A 19,085-nucleotide genomic window follows, 5' to 3' on the forward strand; every position below is an offset into this window, starting at 1 on the left:
GAAGTTTCAAATTATAATAATTAGTGTTTACATTCTTTTTGTTAAAATGTTTGAAATGAATAAAACTATTGAAATAAAAAAAAAAGACCGTACCCTTTTATGTAATGATGTTTACTTTGAATTTATATTAGTTCACACAAACACTCCATCCATGCTTTTGTTCCGGCCCTCCGGTCCAGTTTAAGAACCCATTGTGGCCCTTGAGTCAAAAAGTTTGCCCACCCCTGTTCTAGGCAGATCCAAATACAATTAATATTCTCTATTCTTCCTGATAATTTGTCTACTTGTTCTATGGAATACTGAGAGGGGAATTTGTGTGTGTGTGTGTTTGTCTGTTTCCTCTTCCAGTTCTGTCCGTTTGGGCTTCATGCATTTTGAAACTTGTTATTAAATGAACATGTATTTTGAGTTTTTAAGTCTTCTTAATGAATTTACATGTATGTACATATGAAATGTCCTCCTTTATCCTTTTTTTTCTGAAATCTACTTTAATAATTAAATAGAGCCTATGAAATAATATAGTGTGTGTGTGTGTGTAATACATATCTGCCCCCTGTTCCTGTCACAGAGCTTCTAAAATTCTTGTAATTTCCTAATTACAAGAACATTTTTTGTTGTAATATTTGGTCTTTGATTGCAGTTCATGACACGCAAATCCCTTGGAATTTCCTAGGTGATAAAAGTGTCTTTTGTTCTAATGATGTGACTTACAAATATTATTTTTATCATTGCCTTAAAAATATTTTTACTTCCTGCTACTTGTAATTGGATGTTATTTGCCCTTCATAGTAACATTTTTAAAAAATCAGGGAAACCAAAGAGATTAAGGAGAGTTTTATTCTAAAGATAAGACATACAATTTTACATTTTCCCAAGTCTACAAAAACTCTCAGAGTAGAAATATCTTTATGTCTGTCATACCAGCAGACAGATTACTTATAAATCAGGAAAGGGAAAGTTCACTTTCTGCCAAACTGAGGCAAAGGCGGTGGCACCTTAATATCTTGACCTCTCTCTAATTTCTTCTCACAATCCACCAAGTAATTGACTCCATCGATGACTATCTGAACAAGCTCAACCTGTGACAGTGCAAAAGAGGAATGATTAATTTTCATAGGAGACACATACAATGCATTGATCAATAGGAACAACACTGGGACAATGAGAACTTGCCATATTCAGGGGTCCTCAAACTACGGCCTGCGGGCCACATGCGGCCCGCCGAGGACATTTATCCGGCCCACCAGGTGCCGCTGCCTGTCCTGCTTAGCAGCTGACTCGTCCTGGGCCCGCAGTGCGCGTAGGAATTTGTTCATAGTTTGTTTTTTTTTTAACTATAGTCCGGCCCTCCAATGGTCTGAGGGACAGTGAACTGGCCCCTGTTTAAAAAGTTTGAAGACCCCTGATTCTTCTTTCTCATTTTTTCTTTATGGGGTTGTGGGAGAAGGATATCTGATGGTCACTGTCAGAGATGGGAAGCAGAGACATTTTATAGGGCTTCTCATGATCTTTCTTTAGTTAAGATAGGGTTACTACTTTGTGTGTGAGAACTTTTTTTCATATGTGAAAACCATCAGTTTGCACCTCAGATACTTTCCCCCCATCAGTCTCAGCTGTAAAATAACAGTTTGTCTAAAGGTGAAATTACAGTGACACCCTTGTGTTGTTCTTTGGCCTGGATCTGAATTCTGGCCTCCCACTAGGCTATCCAAGCACTGAATATGCTATCGTTCAGATATTATCGTTTACACAGTAAATGTCTTTCTGAAAATTGGTTTAAAATCAAATGTTTAACAATTAAATAATGTTTTTACTCACCAGACAAGTTTGCTACTGAAAAGAAACGGTGAATGATATTAAGATAAACTTAAGTTTTCTGTTTTTTGAAAAATGTTAGAACTTTGGTTTACAAATATTGATGTTTTTAAAATTAGAGCACACCTACATATGAATTTGTTTTCTGGGGTCACCTCCCTAACAAATTACTTGCACTGTTCCTGCAGAGACCCAAATTAAGGTAGTAACTAGTTAGCTAATGCCAGACAGCACTAAAATACATTATTTAACTCAAGGATGAACAGTAAGGATGGAAGGCATTGTTGAATATTATATCTGAACATACCTTAAGCATGAGGGAATCCAGTCCCCTGCCCACCTCTTTTCATGCCTAAAAAAACTGAGGCTCGCCCTAGCCGGTATGGCTCAGTGGATAGAGTGCTGGCTTGCAGACTGAAGGGTCCCAGGTTCGATTCTGGTCAAGGGCACATGCCTGGGTTATGGGCTCAATCCTCAGTAGGGGGAGTGCAGGAGGCAGCCGATCAATGATTCTCTCTTATCGCTGTTTCTGTCTCTCTCCTTCACCCTTCCTCTCTGAAATCAATTAAAATATATTTTCTTTTTGAAAAAGAAAGAAACTGAGGCACCATGAAAGGTTTGGATCAGAAAGTTAGTCATTACTAATTATATTTTGTACTCATCCAATTGACCCATCCCAGTGTTGAAGAGGGTGGGGTGAGATGGTCTCTCATAGATTACCAGTGAGACTGTATCTTGGTATAAATCTCCTGATAGGGAACTTGGTTATAAGGACCCCTCATCTTTAACCCAGAAATTCCTTTCCTAGGAATTTTATTTTAACAAAATAATCAGAATTGTGATTATTGATATGCAAAGAGATTGGCATAGACTTATATATAGAGAAGGCCAAACAAAACATCAAATTATCAGGGAGATATTAAATAGATAATTGACTATCTTTAATGGACTTGTTATTAAACATTATGTTTTTGAAGAATAATATAGGAAAATGCTCATGATATAATACATTGGAGAAAGCTGTATTATAACATCAAACATATACTATAATAACAAATTTTGTTTAAAAAAACAAAACAAAAAAACCAAACTTTTTTTGAATAAGTATAAAAGTGGAAGCTAATTCAGAATAATGTCCATGATGGTTATCTCAGGGTTGTTAGGTTAAATTTGAATACATTTTGGTATTTTTCTAGCTTTTATAATGATTATCTATTAACTTAATTGGACATAAAATGTTTTCCAAGCAATGACTACCTTGCTTTCAATTAATAAAAATCTAGTTAATATTACAAGCAGACAGGGCTAGGCCCAGATTTTCTTCATTCACTACACCACACATTCGTCAGCACATTTCAGAAGTTGTGGCATTTTTAGCTGCTTCTTCGTCAAGTACTTTGCCAGAGCTGGTTTACATAGGTTGGCTTAATTGTTTGGGGTATTTTCTCCTTCCTTTTCCTTAGTTTACTGGGAAGCATACCAATAGGCAATGAAATATTCAAAAGCTGGCAAGGGAGAAGAAAGAGCATCGATAATCCACAGATTGAATAACCAGTCACTGAGTTACTAGGTGTTGTATGTAATAAGAAGAGGCTTTTAAATTAGCGATGGGCATAATATGTTCAATGGGACCATATCCAGATAAACTGATAGAATGTACTGAGGTCAGTATTTGCTTAGGATTCAGCTGCATGTTGCTTAAGCGTGCTCTTTATGCGTCACCTCCTGCATCGCTCCAGGCCTGCATGCAGTGTATGAATCCTTTCCATCCTATATACTCACAGAATCCTAAGGGTTATTTTATGAGCATAATCATATGTATACCTAGTGCATACCTTATTTCTCATCTTTAGCCCTAAAAGTAATATTTCAGAAAGTATCAAGTATCTAAAAATGCCTAAATGAAGATGACAGTAAGTGGCCTTCATTCACCAAAGGAAATTCAGAATCAAGAGAAAAATCCACTATTTTGTCACCCTCAGTGAGAGAGCACACATGTTCCCTGACTTCACAGGGTGGCACCACTGTTGTCCTTTGGCATAATAAGCTCCTGCTGCTGAAGACCTGGAATAGCTCCCAGGGGGGGCTGGCGACCACAGTCGCACTGCGCGGCCTTTGCTTGCCGTACATCCCCAGCTGACATTGTGCTTACCTTCATGCAGTGTTTCCTGTGGAAGAATAGCACTACAGAACCAAACACTAACGTGACTGGGACTCAGTGGGAGAGAGGAGGTCTCGGGTTTTGTGAATAAGGTAAGGCTGTTTAGGCTACTTCTTTTTCTCATAGGCTGATTTTGTTAGTTCACGTTCAGAGGGTGAGAGAGATGTTACCTCTGACCGGCCAATTCGATCTATGTTGGAAATATCATACACGTCTGCCACGGCTGCAGTGTCCACGCCGCCGGTGCCACGCTTCTGCAGCCTCAGGTTCTCCAGGATCTTAGAAAAGCGGGGATCCTGGGACAGGGATAGCACAGTGTTGTAGAGGCAAAATCCATGCACTGTCATTGGCACTTTCACGTGGAAAAGACATATAATGAGAGCTAATGACAGTTAGTGTTTGTTAAGCATATATTTACTATGTACCAGGGCTCTGTGCTGGAACTTGTAACCTTACAACAACCCTATGAAGTAGGTTTTGCTTTCACCCCCACTTCACAGATGAGAAAACTAAGGCTCAGAGGAATTGACTTGCCCAAGGTCACACATCTAGAAGATTGCAGAGCTGTTTTTTAACTTCTTTTCTTAACGATTTTATTGTTTATTGGGGTGACACTGGTTAGTAAAATTATATAGGTTTCAAGTGTATTATTAATTTCTATACTGCTTTTGTTACCTTTGGATGCCAGCTTTGGTGAGTTTTCATTATTCATCTTTATAATAGTGACCCGGTGCATGAAATTCGTGCATGGGGGTGTGTATCCCTCAGCCCAGCCTGCACCCTCTCCAATCTGGGACCCCTCGAGGGATGTCCGACTGCCCGTTTAGACCCAATCCTGTTAGGACTGCTGGCTCCCAACTGCTCACCTGCCTGCCTTCCTGATTGCCCCTAACCGCTTCTGCCTGCCAGCCTGATCACCCCCTAACCACTCCCCTGCCAGCCTGATTGATGCCTAAGTGCTCCCTTGCCAGCCTGTTTGCCCCTAACTGCCCTTCCCTGCAGGCCTTGTCACCCCTAACTGCCCTCCCCTGCAGGCCTGGTCACCCCTAACTGCCCTCCCCTGCAGGCCTAGTCTCCCCCAACTGCCCTCCCCTGCAGGCCTGGTCGCCCTCAACTTCCCTCCTCTGCCAGCCTGGTCACCCCTAACTGCCCTCCGCTGCAGGCTTGATCGCCCCAACTGCCCTCCCTTGCAGGCCTGGTCCCTCCCAACTGCCTTCCCCTGCTGGCCTGATCACCCACAACTGCCCTCCCCTGCAGGCCTATTCCCTCCCAACTGCCTTCCCCTGCTGGCCATCTTGTGGCAGCCATCTTGCGTCCACATGGGGACAGCCATATTTGACCACATGAGGGCAGCCATCTTGTGTGTTGGAGTGATGGTCAATTTGCATATTGCTCTTTTATTAGATAGGATCACTGATGTGATTAAATCATGACATTAAATCACATCAAATATTTTTTTCTAGAATTGGAATTTTGAACAATAAAAATTTTCATACCTTTTTGGCAGAAAACACATTTTCTAAAATTGTTTTAAAGTATTTGGTTCACTTGCTGTGGCAGAAATTAATTGCCCACCAGAATCCTTTTTTCCTTCCCTTCCACAGTGGAGCTGAGGAAGTGACCACTGGCTAAGTTCTTGCTAACTTTGAGCAGAATGATGTGTGCCTCCAGGCCTAGACCTGAAATCTTTACATGGAAACATTTGCGTGCTCCCTCTCCATTTCCCATAAGCTCCAACTTGGGGCCTGATGGTAACCAAGCAAAGGGGACAAGCCCTAAGACAGTGGTACTCCAAGTGCAGATTCCTGACCTGCAGCATCAGCGTCACCTGGGAACTTGGTAGACATGCAAATCAGGCAGGTGGGCCCAGCAGTCTGTGTTTTTACAACACAGTGAGTCTGATGCAGTCTCAGGTCTGAGACCCTCTCCACTAGGAGACAGAGCAGGAGATGGAAGGAACCTCAAGGGGCAGAGCAGCCCTTCTATCTATCCAGGTTTGTCACCTGAGGGAGAATTTAAACTTTTTGTTCTTGAAGCCACAGCTCTTTCTTAGAGCCCCTTCACCTCTGTCCTACTGAAACAAAAGTCTTTTGTGCTAAACTTAACCTTCGCTCACTATTTTTGGTTGTAGGTGCAGAAAGTAAGGATTAAGGCATGGGCAGTGCCATTTCCTCCCTCCACAAAGCAGTCCCCTCTGAGGGGATGCTGGAGGAACCCAACAGGGCTGCTGGCTACATCACATTACCTTGCTCAGCTTTGGGATCTTAACGTGGACACCAGCCCGTAATCCTGTGCCAAGGTTCGAAGGGCAGGTCAGAATGTATCCGAGGCGCTCATTCCACATGAACTCCCAGCCTCGTTCTTGGATCAAGCGTTCTACCTACAACAGTGAACAAGTGATGGAGTTCTCAAATGTCCATTCATTCAGCACACCCCAAACCTCAGGGGGAAGTGTGTGTGTGTGAGTGCCACGATCCCTAGGATACATGAGCCCCATCTTGGAAGGCACTGCATTGTCTTCTTTTAAGAATGAAAAGTAAAGATATTTTATTTTAGTGAATATTCAGAAATCTCTGATAACATCTTACTTCTTTTAGTCCACGACAGAATCGCTCAAATACTCTTTTCATATTGCCTCCTTTTTCCATAGAGATTACCCTGGTGTGGTCTTCCTCATTAATCCAGATGAGAAACGTCTTGTCAAAATTATGCCTAATGAAGAGAGAAATATGGTGTTGAGTGTTAATTATATTTGTTTCAACACATGAAAATTCCCATTACCTCTGTGGCTTGATTGCTTCATTTTATCTTCCTCATTTCTTAGATGGCCCTAATCTCGTAATTGTGCCTGAACAAGTACTATAAAATACTTTTACAATGACAGAATGAAGAATACGACCACTCCAACCTTTATATATGTCATGTTTTTGCTCAACAAGAATATAATCTCCCTCATTCTAGGATGACAATAATTCAGCTATGGTAACATTTGGCTTTGACACTAACAGGAGTGTTTTATCTCCTAATAGATTCAACCATAACCTTGTGGTCCTTAAAAATAAAAAAGGTTTTACCTGCAGTCTAAGGTATCGGAAGTGCAGAAAATTTTTACCTGTGTTTGCTATATAGATCCTGCCGATCTACTCCCACTGAGCAGCTGCTCAGGAACACTTTAATCTCATCTCTTTCGGGTAGTTTCATAATAACCTACCAAGGTACAGGAATCAAAGTGGACTGAAAACTGTTGGCCAAGATCAAATATATGTGTACTCGGTATCCATTCTTCCTCATTGGGTTTTGCTTAAATCCTCAATATTTACTTTTCATTTTCTGCTCTTTTGTTTTAATGTCATGAAACATTTTATGTGAGGTCAAATAATAAAACCTAATTTTTTCTTTAAAAATAGTCTTTTTCTCATGCATAATTCATGCAAACCAGCCAATGTCCCTATATATCTTAGAAACATCACACACACACACACACACACACACACACACACAGTTTCTAAATACTCTCTCTCCGTTTAGCTCAAGCCAGGCATGCTGTCAAGTACACATCACCGCAACTTCAGGTTAGGACAAGCAGACGACCTGCAGGAGAGCCTCTGCACACACTGCAAATGTGAAACGCTGTGTCCATACCAGATTCCCCTGGCATCAGGCCAGTCACGGGCCATCCCAGCACATGTTAATAAAGGGGATACTGGCTTATCAAACAGAAAGTGGTCCTGCAGGCCAAAAGGGACAAAGCAGAAAGGAGAAACGGATGAGATCAGGCATGACTGCAAGTGCCAGGTGTCCAAGTTCCAACTCACTAATAATGGCTGAGGTCTCTCAGGCAGTGGTCCTCAGCTGTGGCTGCCCACTAGAATAACCTGGGAACTTAAAAAATAGTACTAATGCCCATGCCCCAGAGATTCTGACCATATGAGGTGTGGCCTGGACAGTGGGATTTTTAAAAGCTCTTCAGGTGATTCTAGTGTAGAGCTAAGGTTGAAATTCACTGGGTTAGCCCAATGGAAACACTTCATCGCTATGGAGTGTGTAAACCCCACCAGCACCAACCCCATGCAGTGGCAGAGTGGGCAGTGAGTAAGGGGCACTATCCTGAAAAGTCTGTTCTGCGCAGCCACCATTCTCTACGTTTCTAACATTACTGATTCATTTATTATCATTCCTTTCATGAAAATGTATTAGAAATGTGAAATAGGATCTACAAATAAAAAGAGCCACCACTAATTTAATGCTTACTATGTGCTGGGCTCTATGCTATGTGCTTTTAATGTATTTCCTTAAGTCTCACAACGACACTATGAGGCAAGTATAATCATTCTCTTTTATAGGTGAGAAAAACTGAGATTCAGAAAGAGAAAATAACCTATCTGATATCACACAGCTAGGAGGTCGGAGAGCTTATATTCAAACCTAGACCTGTATGACTCCCAAGCTGTGCCTTCAACTACAATATACTACTCTACATATCGAAATCAATGTTGAGTGACCGACATTTGTACACAGTAAAGAGTGTGAATATGGATACCATGCATTCAAGTATTGTTACACGAAGTCAGAAATCAAGAGCCTATGGGCAGGGAAGTCTTTCTTCAATCTCTGAGAAGTAGAAGAGGTTAGAGACTTTAGCCGGGACAGTCACTGCCCACGAAACCGTGTTCCTTAAGCTGGAAACCAGAAGTGGCTACTGAGGTGCAGGAGGGCTCGTTCTGTAGCGGGACATGGGGAGGGTTGGCCTGAGGCTGCAGAGCCCAGGAGACTGGCCTGCCTGGTTTGGAAATGAGGCATATTTTGTGACGTTGCATCTTCTGAAATCACAGATGTTTGTTTCTGCTGCTTCTTGGACTTTAAAAGTTACTTTTGAAGCTGCCATCCTGTTTTAGCTGTGCTATGGGGCCGGGTTCTGTCCACTCCAGTGCTGGAGTGAAGCTGTGGAGGCGGCAGGCATCCCAGAGGCTGGCTCCAGTGCCAGTCAGGGCAGGCCTCCGCCTGGATAAGCTCCTTTCCAGGTTTTCCTAGTTTCCGCCACTTTCTGTGGGTGTGGCACAGGATTTCCACACCTTTTTGTTTTTATTTACCAGCAACAGAGAAATCCTCCATTCCCCTCCACTCCTTCCCCGTCCATATAGGAGCTTCCTCTGCAGATTTTACCCTGAGGGTATTTGCGTGGGTTGACCTAAAGTTTTCAGGCCTCATCTTTACGACTCTGAACACGCTGACGCCCCAGCAAGCTCCCAGCCAGGGCAGGGCCTGAGCTCCGGGAGAGACCGCACCGCACTGCGTGGCTCAGGGCTCAGCCCCACCCCGGCGGCCCGCGTGGTTCGAGGGCCACTCACGTCGATGAGCTGCTGCTGTTCCCGCTCGGTCATCTCGGACAGCTTGTAGTAGCGGCCGGCCAGGTCGCCCTTGAGGCCCTCCAGGGCCGTGATGGCCACGTTCTCCACCTCCCTGCGCTCCGCCCGGGAGCAGGCTGGCGGCAGGCTCAGCCCGCGGATGCTGCGGCCGGTGCGCACCCGGGACGACAGCACGTAGCGCTCGTCAAACTGCCCGTGGGTGATCTGCGGACAGAGCGCGGGGTCACGCAGCAGCCCAGCCCGGCCCGGTCCTGCCTCGGCCACACCCACCGCGGGGCAGTGTCCCCGGAGAGACCCGCAGGCACTGGGTGCATTTGCACAGCTAACGTGCCGGAACATTCTGGGACTGGGGTGGGTGGGAGCGGGGAGGCAGGGGCTTGGGGGAAGGTGAGACAGGGCAGAGCTCTTTGTACAGAGCCGCTTGGAATCCCATGCCCCGTTAGGTGCGCCATAAAGAGAGGAATTGCTTTAGGAGAGGCCTCCTAAAGTTAGTGACCACACCGCCCCTTTGGGACTTTCCTGACCTTCTCGGGGCCCTCCAGGAAGCATGCTGCGCTCCTGTGTCACGGACTTTAAGGGGCATCTGACCCAGGGGCCCCTCTCCCGTGAGGGCGCTCCTCACTGTGGGCCTTGGAGTGCCGGCTGCACAGGAGCCGTCAGAGGCGGCTGAGCCTACCTTGGATGCGTCCAGATCCGTAGGGTGCTTCATCACCCTGGGGTCGTAGCCATTGTGCCTGAGTTTAATGACAGGGTCAAAAAGGTCGGCAAACACCTGCAGGAGGAAAGATGCTCCTGTTTCTCTTTAACTGGTTCGTCTACTATGAAAAGACGACCGTGCAGGAAATGGTGTGAGTGGATTAGCAGTTAATAACGATGAAGGTGAGGATGGTGACGGTGGACTTCCACCAGAGAAAGCCTCCTGGGGCAGGACTCTGCGGTTGTACGCTCCTCCCTAATGATTGCTCTAAGCTCCCTGCCATATGACTGAACAAGGCCATCTTGCCTTTAAAGATCTGAGGGTTTTCTCCAGGAGTTCTTGCCTTTGTGGGGTAAAAGAAGCCGCTAGATCAGAGGCTCAGTAGTTCTGTGGTCAAAGGGAAGGTGAGTTTCAGCAACAGAATGCATTCGTGGAACCCGCCCCCGCCCCGGCTGCACCAGAAGAAAAGCATCCAGCATCAGTTAGGGCAGAGCAGGGACCCCTCACGCTGTGAGGACCTTCCCAACCCGAAATAACTCGTGCAAAATCTATTTTTTAAAACTAAAAACTTTAGGAGCAACCTTTAAGTAAAAGAACATTAGGAGAAGTCATAACAGAGCACCCTGCAGGCTCAGGGAGCTGTGGGGAGTGGGGGTGGAGGTGTTGGGGCCAGGGAGCTAGCTCTAGTCTGCGACTCTGGGGAGCCCAGAGCTGTGAATGGCTGTGCGTGAGGGAGCTACCAGCCTGGAGATGGCCCCTCCTTCCTCCTGAAGGCTGCCCTCCCAGGGAACTGCCTTCAGCTCCTGCAACAGAAGGGCAAGGAGGGGGTCTCAGGGAGGCAGCTGAGACATCTGCCAGGACTAGAAGCTGCTCTGTGGAGAGGGCCACCGGGTGGCTGAGCTCCCCTAGCGGCAGGCCATCCTGTGCTTCTGTGCCAAGGACGAGGATGCGGAGATCATGGGATTTCCCAGAGACTTGAACTCAGAAGCCTGGGCTGCAGTGGCTGTGTAATGAGTAATTCTCAAACTAAAGACACACCACACCGTCCTCCACCCTCAGTAAAGCCCAGCCACTAACACATCATCTCCCAATGTCTTACGGTGAATACACACCAATAAAATAAAAAGCACTTATTTTCCCAATTCGTCCCCTTGACAACCTCAGAGAGCTCTGTCATGCAACCAATTCCTCCCTGGGAGGGATGCTAGAGCAACAGCAAGGGAAGCCTTGTCCCTGGGAAGCTGCAGACCTCATTGCTCCAGAAAGCTTTCCGGATGTTCTGCTGGCTTCCTGTAAGGCAGCCCTGCCTGAGAAGGCAGAAAGCTGGCCCCTACAGAAAGGGACTTGCACCCAGAGCCTCCCACTCCAGAACCTACAGCTGGTAGTTTTACCTCATAGGACTCCTCGTCACCAGCCACCATGCCCACAGTCTTTATGAAGGGGTGACCGGGGTTGTCCACTCCAGTCTGGATACACTGGTCCAGAGTGTAGCCTTTGGGCGTCATCTTGTTGCGGAGCTTGGCGTAGATGGAGGGGGTGAGGCACTCGGCCATGCAGTTATTGTGCTTGCGAAGGTCAGGGTAGTCTGCACTGTGCACCAAGGGGACAGGCTTTCAGGGAGCAGCCTGAAGGGAGGGGCCTATGAATGGTCTTTGTGTCCGCCCATCCTTCCACCAGGCTCTCTTTAGCCCAGCCGTGGGCAAACTACGGCCCGCGGGCCGGATCCGGCCCGTTCGGCTGTTCTATCCGGCCCGCGGAGCCGAAAGAGCAGAGGGTTCTCTTGCTCTCCCCTCCGCTCCTTCACCAGCAGCAGTGTTAACATGGCAACGTCGGGAAACACGGCCGCAGCTCCTTCTTCTGAGTGGGTGGATTTATATCCGCCCATTCAGTAGAAGGAACAACCTCTCAATCTTCCAGAGGCTCCTTGTAATGCCCGCGGACGCGTCCCCCGACATCACCCTGGGAATGCGTAGACACGTTATCGTGGTGATGTAGGGAGACACGCCCCTGGAGAGCACAGTATCAGAGCATTAGCTAAAAAGGAGACCAACAACACTGTTCCCACTGAAGTTGATGTTTTAAAGACCAAAAACCTTTCAACCCAGTCTACATTGCCATCTACATCTACGTCCCGGGCATAATTTGGAAGTTGCACTAAAGAAAATGTTTCATTTACTGTTTACACATTTTGTTCTTTTCTATTTGTTTTAGTTTTAAATTATTTTATTATATTTAAGTTTAATTTGAAAGGCTTTTGTACCTTTCCTTTGTTAGGCAATTTTATTTTGCCTTTGCCATCTTCAATATAAGGTATGTTATTGTGCTATGATTCCTCCATTTTTTGAAGTTTCAAATTATAATAATTAGTGTTTACATTCTTCTTGTTAAAATGTTTGAAATGAATAAAACTATTGAAATAAAAAAAAAAGACCGTACCCTTTTATGTAATGATGTTTACTTTGAATTTATATTAGTTCACACAAACACTCCATCCATGCTTTTGTTCCGGCCCTCCGGTCCAGTTTAAGAACCCATTGTGGCCCTCGAGTCAAAAAGTTTGCCCACCCCTGCTTTAGCCAGTAAGCATGAGACACTTGGCTAGGAGTCATGACTTATGTAAGCCAGAGTAAAACAAAACAAACAAAGAAACAAACAAAAAATCCCCTGATCTGCCAAAGAAAGGGACCTGGCTGTAGCGGCCCAGACTGGCTCATGTTCGTGTAAAAGGGAGGTAGAGTGAAAATAATTAGAAAATAAATTGAGTCACATGCACTTTTTAACCCAGAAGTTTTCATAAAATACAACAGGTGCATTTTGGTGCCTTCGGTCTAGTGGTAGAGGCCGAAACCCTGCAGGTGGGACCACACAGAAATGCAGCCATTTATCCGCCCTCTTTCTCTGATGCAAGCTCTGCTTTGCTGAGTCTGGCTATTGAAACAGGCATTCAGTAAATATCTGTTGAAATAATATATAGAAAGAAATAAAATGTCCTACCCTGGGATATGAATTGGTTGAAGAATAGGGGATGCGGGACTACCACAGGCTCAAACACAGGCAATCTCACCTCAGGAATTCCTGAGGTGCATGGCGGGAGCCGGTCATCCCCTCAGAGACCCTGATTCCCACAAAAACCAGTAAATGTCTCTGAGAAACACCGGGCTTTCCCTGCCTCTCCCATCCACCCCTGCATGTGGAATCCCTTAGTCAGCTCTGCACTTCAGCTCTAGTTAGTGCGTGCTGTCTCAGTCCTGGCCAGGTTCCCAGGGCTGAAGAGACAAGTCCATCTGCAAGCCATGCCCCCACGTCTGCCTGCCATGCCCTTTAAAGCTGACACTTAAAATCAGCACTATGTCATTACATCTTCCAGAAGGCAGTGCAGCCGTGAATGAGGCCTGCGTCTGCAACCAGTGTCCCTGAATTTGCATTTGGCTGCATTAGTTGTGTGCACTTAGGCACTATTTAATGTTTCTAAGCCTCCGTTTCATCACAAAGGGATGCTAAGGCGAATAAAATAGATACGCCATGTATAGTGCTTAACACACATAAAAGTGCTCAACAAATGTTAACTGTGACTATTATTACTATACAACTAGACTGCAAGCTCTGGGCAGGAATGGTGACGCTACACTTCCTTGTATTCGCCACCTAGCTGTCCTCCAGGCAGTGTCCACAGGGGAAAGCAGAGTTCTGGCTGGCACCTGGAGCTATTTGAAAGCCAAGAGGACTTACCTTGGAGGGAATAGCTTGTGCTGTTCCCGGGCCTCAGCACGCACATTCTGCCGGTTCACCAGGTACCCGGTGGTCAGGGCACTGGTGCCCAGCGTAGCAAATAACAGAGAAGCATTGCGGCCAGTTAGCAACTTGGAGAAGGCACTGGCCATCCTTCCTCTTGGTTGAGTGTCTGGAAAGCAGAAAACTGGATTAGACAGCCTCACTGGATGGCCCTAAACCCCAGCATGGAGATCAACCGGCACGAGAAAGAACTGCAGCAGCCAGAGCCTGTCTTCCGGTTTGTTTTTCTCTTTCTTCCTTTCTCTCCCACACCCCTTCACACTCTTGGGAAAATCTGGGTGGTTTCACACATTGTGAATGTCAAACTCCCTGGAGTCCATGACCCTTTCTCCAGTGATATGATATTGGGAAAATGAGCCAAAACAGGATTTCCACTTTCTGGCTACCCGGAAGTTCCTTTCCATCCCTTCACGCCCAAGCAAGCCTCACTGTCTTTTTTTTAACTAACATTTACTAAGCTCCTACCATGAGGCATGTACCATGCAAGGGGCCTTATGAACATTGTCTTTAGACTTTGCAACAATCTGCCAAGTGCGCATTATTTTACAGGTGGGGAAACTGAGGCTCAAGACCTCCAAATCTCAGGGCCAGCACCTTGAAGAGCTGGGATTTGAACCCAGGCTTGTCTTTGGCCCTGGATTCAAGCCTCTTGCAAACCCCAGCACCTACAGACAGCCCCTCACTGACCAGCAGTTACCGGGGAAATGACCTTTGTGGTTGAGGACCTAGGAGTACCACAGATCACTCCTCTCCGTTAAACCCCTAAGACCACAGCAATGCATTTATCACAGCAGCTCCTCATCATAGGATTATCACCTCAGAGCATGTGATTCTCCCCGAGTCCCAGAATATTCTTTCTAAGCCTGTTCTCTTTCCCTGTCCTCAAACTCCTGCTGAAGTGGCCTGGACACCCGGGGTACCTCTGCCCACTCCACTCTGATGCCAGGTGCCCGACGCGACAGCCAGCCTGCTGGGCCCATGAGATTTGCCTTCCTCTGAGATTTGTTCTTGTCTTCTGTCTCCTTCCCTTCTCTCTCCTCCCTACAGAACTAGGGATTGCAGGGGTTGAAGAAGGAGGTCATTTCTCGCTCTGTAGAAGCTGTCTGCCTCAGTTTCCCTAACCTGGAACACCTTTGTGACTCCTGATTTATACAGCATTGTTTACAGCATCAGAACTAAAATCTAGCAGAATTGCTGAGCTCCAAGCCAAGGAGACTTTTACCTGGGGTGCAAGATGACAGCCAAAGACAATGATAGTGTTTTATTCCTACACTCACCCTCTCCATTGAGAAACAAGGACCACCAGATTATGCCCTTTTGTCAGAGTGCCCAGGAGCTGTATATCTCTCTGCCCCAGGCAAGTATACTGAGAGTCTGGGTCCGGGTCTAAGGGTTTTGTCTGGTTCCATGACATTTAGAATGTGCAGATGTTGACTTCTGTCATTGCCTCAATTCTGAGCCTCCTGGTTGAATATCCTGGATGGAGACACCGTGGGTGCCTTTCTGCTGACTCAGAGTCATTTCTGGTCCAGCTGTATACAGTGCCCATGTGTCTGAGCTCCTTGGGGACGGAGGGCAGTGGCAAGACCACGTGTCAGCTTTCCATCCAGAAAGAATCACCCCCAAAATAGTGAATGTCCAGGGTTGAGCCAGGTCCACAGAACACTCTGAACCACTTCCCATGCTTGCCAGCCTCCTAGGCCAGCAGAAAACGGCTGTCTCCTCCCATTCTGAGAGAGCAAAGAGTTCACATCACTCATCACCTACTGGGCACCCGTGGGCATCTCTGTCTTATTCAGCAAGTAGGAAGTCACAGGCAGGAGATGTTCACAGCCTTTACTTACAAGACAGAGGCCTTTCCTAGGCTTCCTTGTGAGGAAGACATAGGACCATTACCAGACTCCTCTCTAAGGGTACATTGTTTTTCAGAAAATAGGAGGTTGGAAACATCTAGTCCTTTGAAATGCTGTAAAGGAGGAGGCGCCTCCTTGTCTGCCCAAGGTTAGGATTCTCTGTGGCTTCTCAGGCAGGGTAGATGTGACCTCCAGCAGTCACCTTCAAGACTGGCTTCCTCTGGGGTTCCTGACTCAGTGGGCAGGAACTCCAAGAATGTTTGGCACATGCTCCTGCATGGTTTCCTCTGAGAAGACAAAAGGGTCCTTCTCGAAGCTGCCGCAGAGATGGACACTCAGGGCCTCGGAGCCAGGACAATCCCCCTCCTGCCTCTGAGCGCCCATGACTCCCTATGCTGTATCCTCTCCCCACCCCCACAATTTCCTGAACCTTCCTCAGCCAGTCCTTTAGGAAAATCCCCCTGCCCATTCTCAGAGGATGTGATTTGATCCTGAAGCTGGCAGAGTACACAGGAGCATGTGGCACTCCTGTGCTTTGCTGGGATGGCACCTTAACCCATAACCAACAGGAGGTTCAGCGCTAAAGGCGGGGGTCTTTGGAAGAGGTGCTTATAGATGCAAAGCGGGGAGTGGGTGCTCACACAGCCCAGTAACGCCCAGATCTCTCGAAGAGCCCTCTGGGTCAGGAAGCCCCTGGGTCAGTCAAGTTCCTGAGGTGGTCTCGTTCTCCACGAGAACAGAGAGAACATACCAAGGACACTAGGCATGGGAAGTGTGAGAGCTGCAGGCAGGAAAAAGGCTCTCTGGAAACAGCACACCAGTTGCATTAGCGTAGCCCTGGCATAGGGGCATTAACCGCCATGCACATGGCCCCAGCTGACCCTGTGTGTGTTGGGGGGGGTGGGGGGGCCGGGTCCGCAGATCAGGAAGGCCTGAAGGGCAGCACTAAGGAGAGCCGGAGTGTTTGGCTTGTTCTGGCAAATGTGTTCTGGCAAATCCTCATTGGAGCTGCCCAGTTCTCCACATGCACTGGGTCATTCAAAGGCACAGATGTCACTCACTCACGAAACAAGAACAGGGCTGACAGCAGCTCACCGAGAGCCAACTAGCCAAACACATACAGGCAATGCCCAGCAGTTTTCCCCTCCAGTGGGGAAGAAACAGTACTTGGCCCGTTATTAATGTGTTCGTCATTTCAAGAACGATGCTCTAGCAATAATGTGAACCAGTTTAAATTGGATCCAGCTACTGGGCCGACTCGTAATGAGCTCCTTTTGGGGGCTTCGCAAAGTCCATTTTCCAGTTAGTATATCCCAAGCCATTGACTTGCACCTCTGCTTGCTGCGGAGGAAAACCTCTCCCAGAAACAAACCCATTAGTCTCTGTAAATTACAAGGGAGGGAAAGTTGAAGGTTAGAATCCCACATTCAGATGTTTTTTTCCATCAAGAAAAAAATCCTGATTCTCTGTCAAAAACAAGCATTGCAAGTAGGGTGCTGGTGGGGTTCCAGCACCTCATGCAGAGCCGTCCCACGGGAAGGACCTGTCCCCTGTACCTGTGCCCATGTGCAGGGGACAGGGGAGCCTTCAGCCCAGGGCTTCTTTAGTTACCACCGAAGTGCCAGGATAACCGTCCTACAGGTGGTCCTGGCCTCCAGCCCTGGGGCCACGGCTCACCAGACCCCCCACACCGACTCTAGCAATGCCCCCGCTAAAGAGGCATAAAGCTGAGTTTCATGGTCTCACTGACCTTGGAGCCGGAGTCTCTCGCGTCCTGCCGCAAGCACACAGCCAAGCGGTGTGTAACGAGAGCTGGCAGGGCCCGGCCTGGCCGAGGCTCGGGCTGGGCGGGGCTGGGCGGGGCTGGGCCCCTCTGGCCAATCCCATCCAGGATCTCTGGCCACACTTGTTCCCCCAGCTGTGCCCTTGAAGGCCAGCCCCTGACTTCTCTGCCACCGGCCCTGCGCTCTTTCTAGCACCTGCCCTTTCTCTGAAATGGTTCCCTCGCCCAAGTGTGGTCCTGGAAGCTGCCTCCCCCGGGCTCTGGGAGGGATTTGGGGGCCTGCAGCCCAGTTCCCTGGCTGCCCAGTCCTGCAAGACCCTGCATCAAGGTGGAAGGGCCTGCCGGGAAACGGTCACACCAGTTAGGGGACTTGTTTCTACCTTCCCTCAGGAGCACGATCCCTGGGGCTGCCGTTAGGTCTGCAGAATGACTCCCACCCCAGCCGCCCAGGTCTGAGAGGAAGAGATGTCTAAGGCTCCCGCTCTCCTGCTGCTAATCAAGCTCTGAGCCAGGGACTAGGGACCTCCTTCCACCTTGCCTGGGGCCCCGATTCAGGGAAAACACAATCACTTCGGAAGCAGATTGCTAAATAATCTCACTTTCTATCCACACCAGCTTAATATGCCACCCAGCAAACCCAGCAGGCCATATTCCCTCTTAAAAATAGCCCTCCTTGGGGCAGGCACCGCAAACCGGAAAGGTTGGCCGTAAATAGCAGTGACCCACCAGGACTTTGGACAGCTGCCCTGACACTGGAGCTGCCTAGCCCCTGGTGACTGTCACGTCCGCAGCCTCGGCGGCTGGCCACGTGCACACCAACAACTGGTTCCTTTTCTTTTCTTCTCTGGGACCAATGGGTGCTCAGAGCAGATGATGGAGCAGGGGGTGGAGCCCGGGAATAACCTTCCACCTAGAGTGGCTCTCTTTCAGGGTTTCCAGTTCTTTTCCATGTAACCCATAGCAAAGCATCTATTTTCCCTTTGCTGACTGGGAGAGCATAGAAGGGGGTCTTCTGGGGGCTGGAAAATCCCCTGGTTTGGGAGAGTTGTGTGAGTGCACACACGTGTAAAACCTTCCCAAGTTGTACACTTAAGATTCAAGCACTTAACTGTGTATTTGTCACACCTCGGTGAATACATATGTTATCACAATGACCTGCCGCACTGAGTTGAAATTTTTACAAAGCAATACTTACCCTTTCTACACCTGGCATACTCAGATATTTTCTCAGCCCTTCCAAGTTATTTCATTAAAACAATTGTAGGTTGGGACCAAGCAAACTGATTGCATGATCCTCTTAAGGGTCAGAGTTCCCAGTGTGCACACTCTCTCCTAATGGACCAAGTCTCTCCTACCCCTGCAGGCCTCTCCTGGCTGAAGGAAAAGCGAACTGGAGGCCTGTGGGGCTGACCAGCTGCTGAGGAGACTGGGCTCTGTGGGTCAGGATGGGGGACAGGAGTGAGGGGAGTCTAGGCTTATTTCTTCCCAAAATAGTTCTTTTGCACACACACAGTTTCAAGTCAGTTCAGGTACCAAGTGAAATAAATCCAGGGACCCTGAAATAGCCCACATCCCAGACACAGAAAACAAAAGACTTTAAAAAAAAATCCTCACCTGA

At 47.4% G+C, this 19,085-nt stretch overlaps 1 protein-coding gene across 5 annotated transcripts; it reads right to left on the reverse strand.

The window, feature by feature from the left end:
• Positions 1–819: 819 nt before the first annotated feature.
• On the reverse strand, positions 820–17,526 carry CKMT2 (creatine kinase, mitochondrial 2). 5 transcript variants are annotated; one of them, XM_080679431.1, is made up of 11 exons: positions 17,435–17,526; positions 13,769–13,940; positions 11,431–11,629; positions 10,784–10,842; positions 10,019–10,076; positions 9,325–9,546; positions 7,619–7,704; positions 6,565–6,688; positions 6,222–6,356; positions 4,147–4,272; positions 820–1,079 (listed from the first exon to the last, which is right to left on the reverse strand). In XM_080679431.1, exons 2-11 carry the CDS (start codon positions 13,918–13,920, stop codon positions 960–962), a joined length of 1,281 nt encoding a protein of 426 aa, XP_080535557.1. In that variant the 5' UTR covers positions 13,921–13,940; positions 17,435–17,526; the 3' UTR covers positions 820–959. The 5 variants fall into 5 exon arrangements, with proteins under 5 accessions (XP_080535557.1, XP_080535560.1, XP_080535556.1 ...); XM_080679434.1 differs by lacking the exon at positions 10,784–10,842 and having other exon boundaries at positions 10,019–10,114; XM_080679430.1 differs by lacking the exon at positions 10,784–10,842 and having other exon boundaries at positions 7,568–7,704; positions 10,019–10,114.
• Between the last annotated feature and the right edge of the window lie 1,559 nt (positions 17,527–19,085).

The sequence above is a fragment of the Plecotus auritus genome (assembly GCF_963455305.1).
Source record: "Plecotus auritus genome assembly, chromosome: 7".
NCBI classification, from domain to species: domain Eukaryota; kingdom Metazoa; phylum Chordata; class Mammalia; order Chiroptera; family Vespertilionidae; genus Plecotus; species Plecotus auritus.

Excerpts from the sequence above, each read along its gene's own strand:
- CKMT2 (XM_080679430.1), bottom strand. The coding sequence starts at position 13,920 with ATGGCCAGTGCCTTCTCCAAGTTGCTAACTGGCCGCAATGCTTCTCTG. Across the intron at positions 10,115-11,430 it reads GTGACGAGGAGTCCTATGAG|GTGTTTGCCGACCTTTTTGA; the intron begins GTAAAACTACCA and ends TTCCTCCTGCAG. Across the intron at positions 1,080-4,146 it reads ATCGAATTGGCCGGTCAGAG|GTTGAGCTTGTTCAGATAGT; the intron begins GTAACATCTCTC and ends GCACTGTCACAG.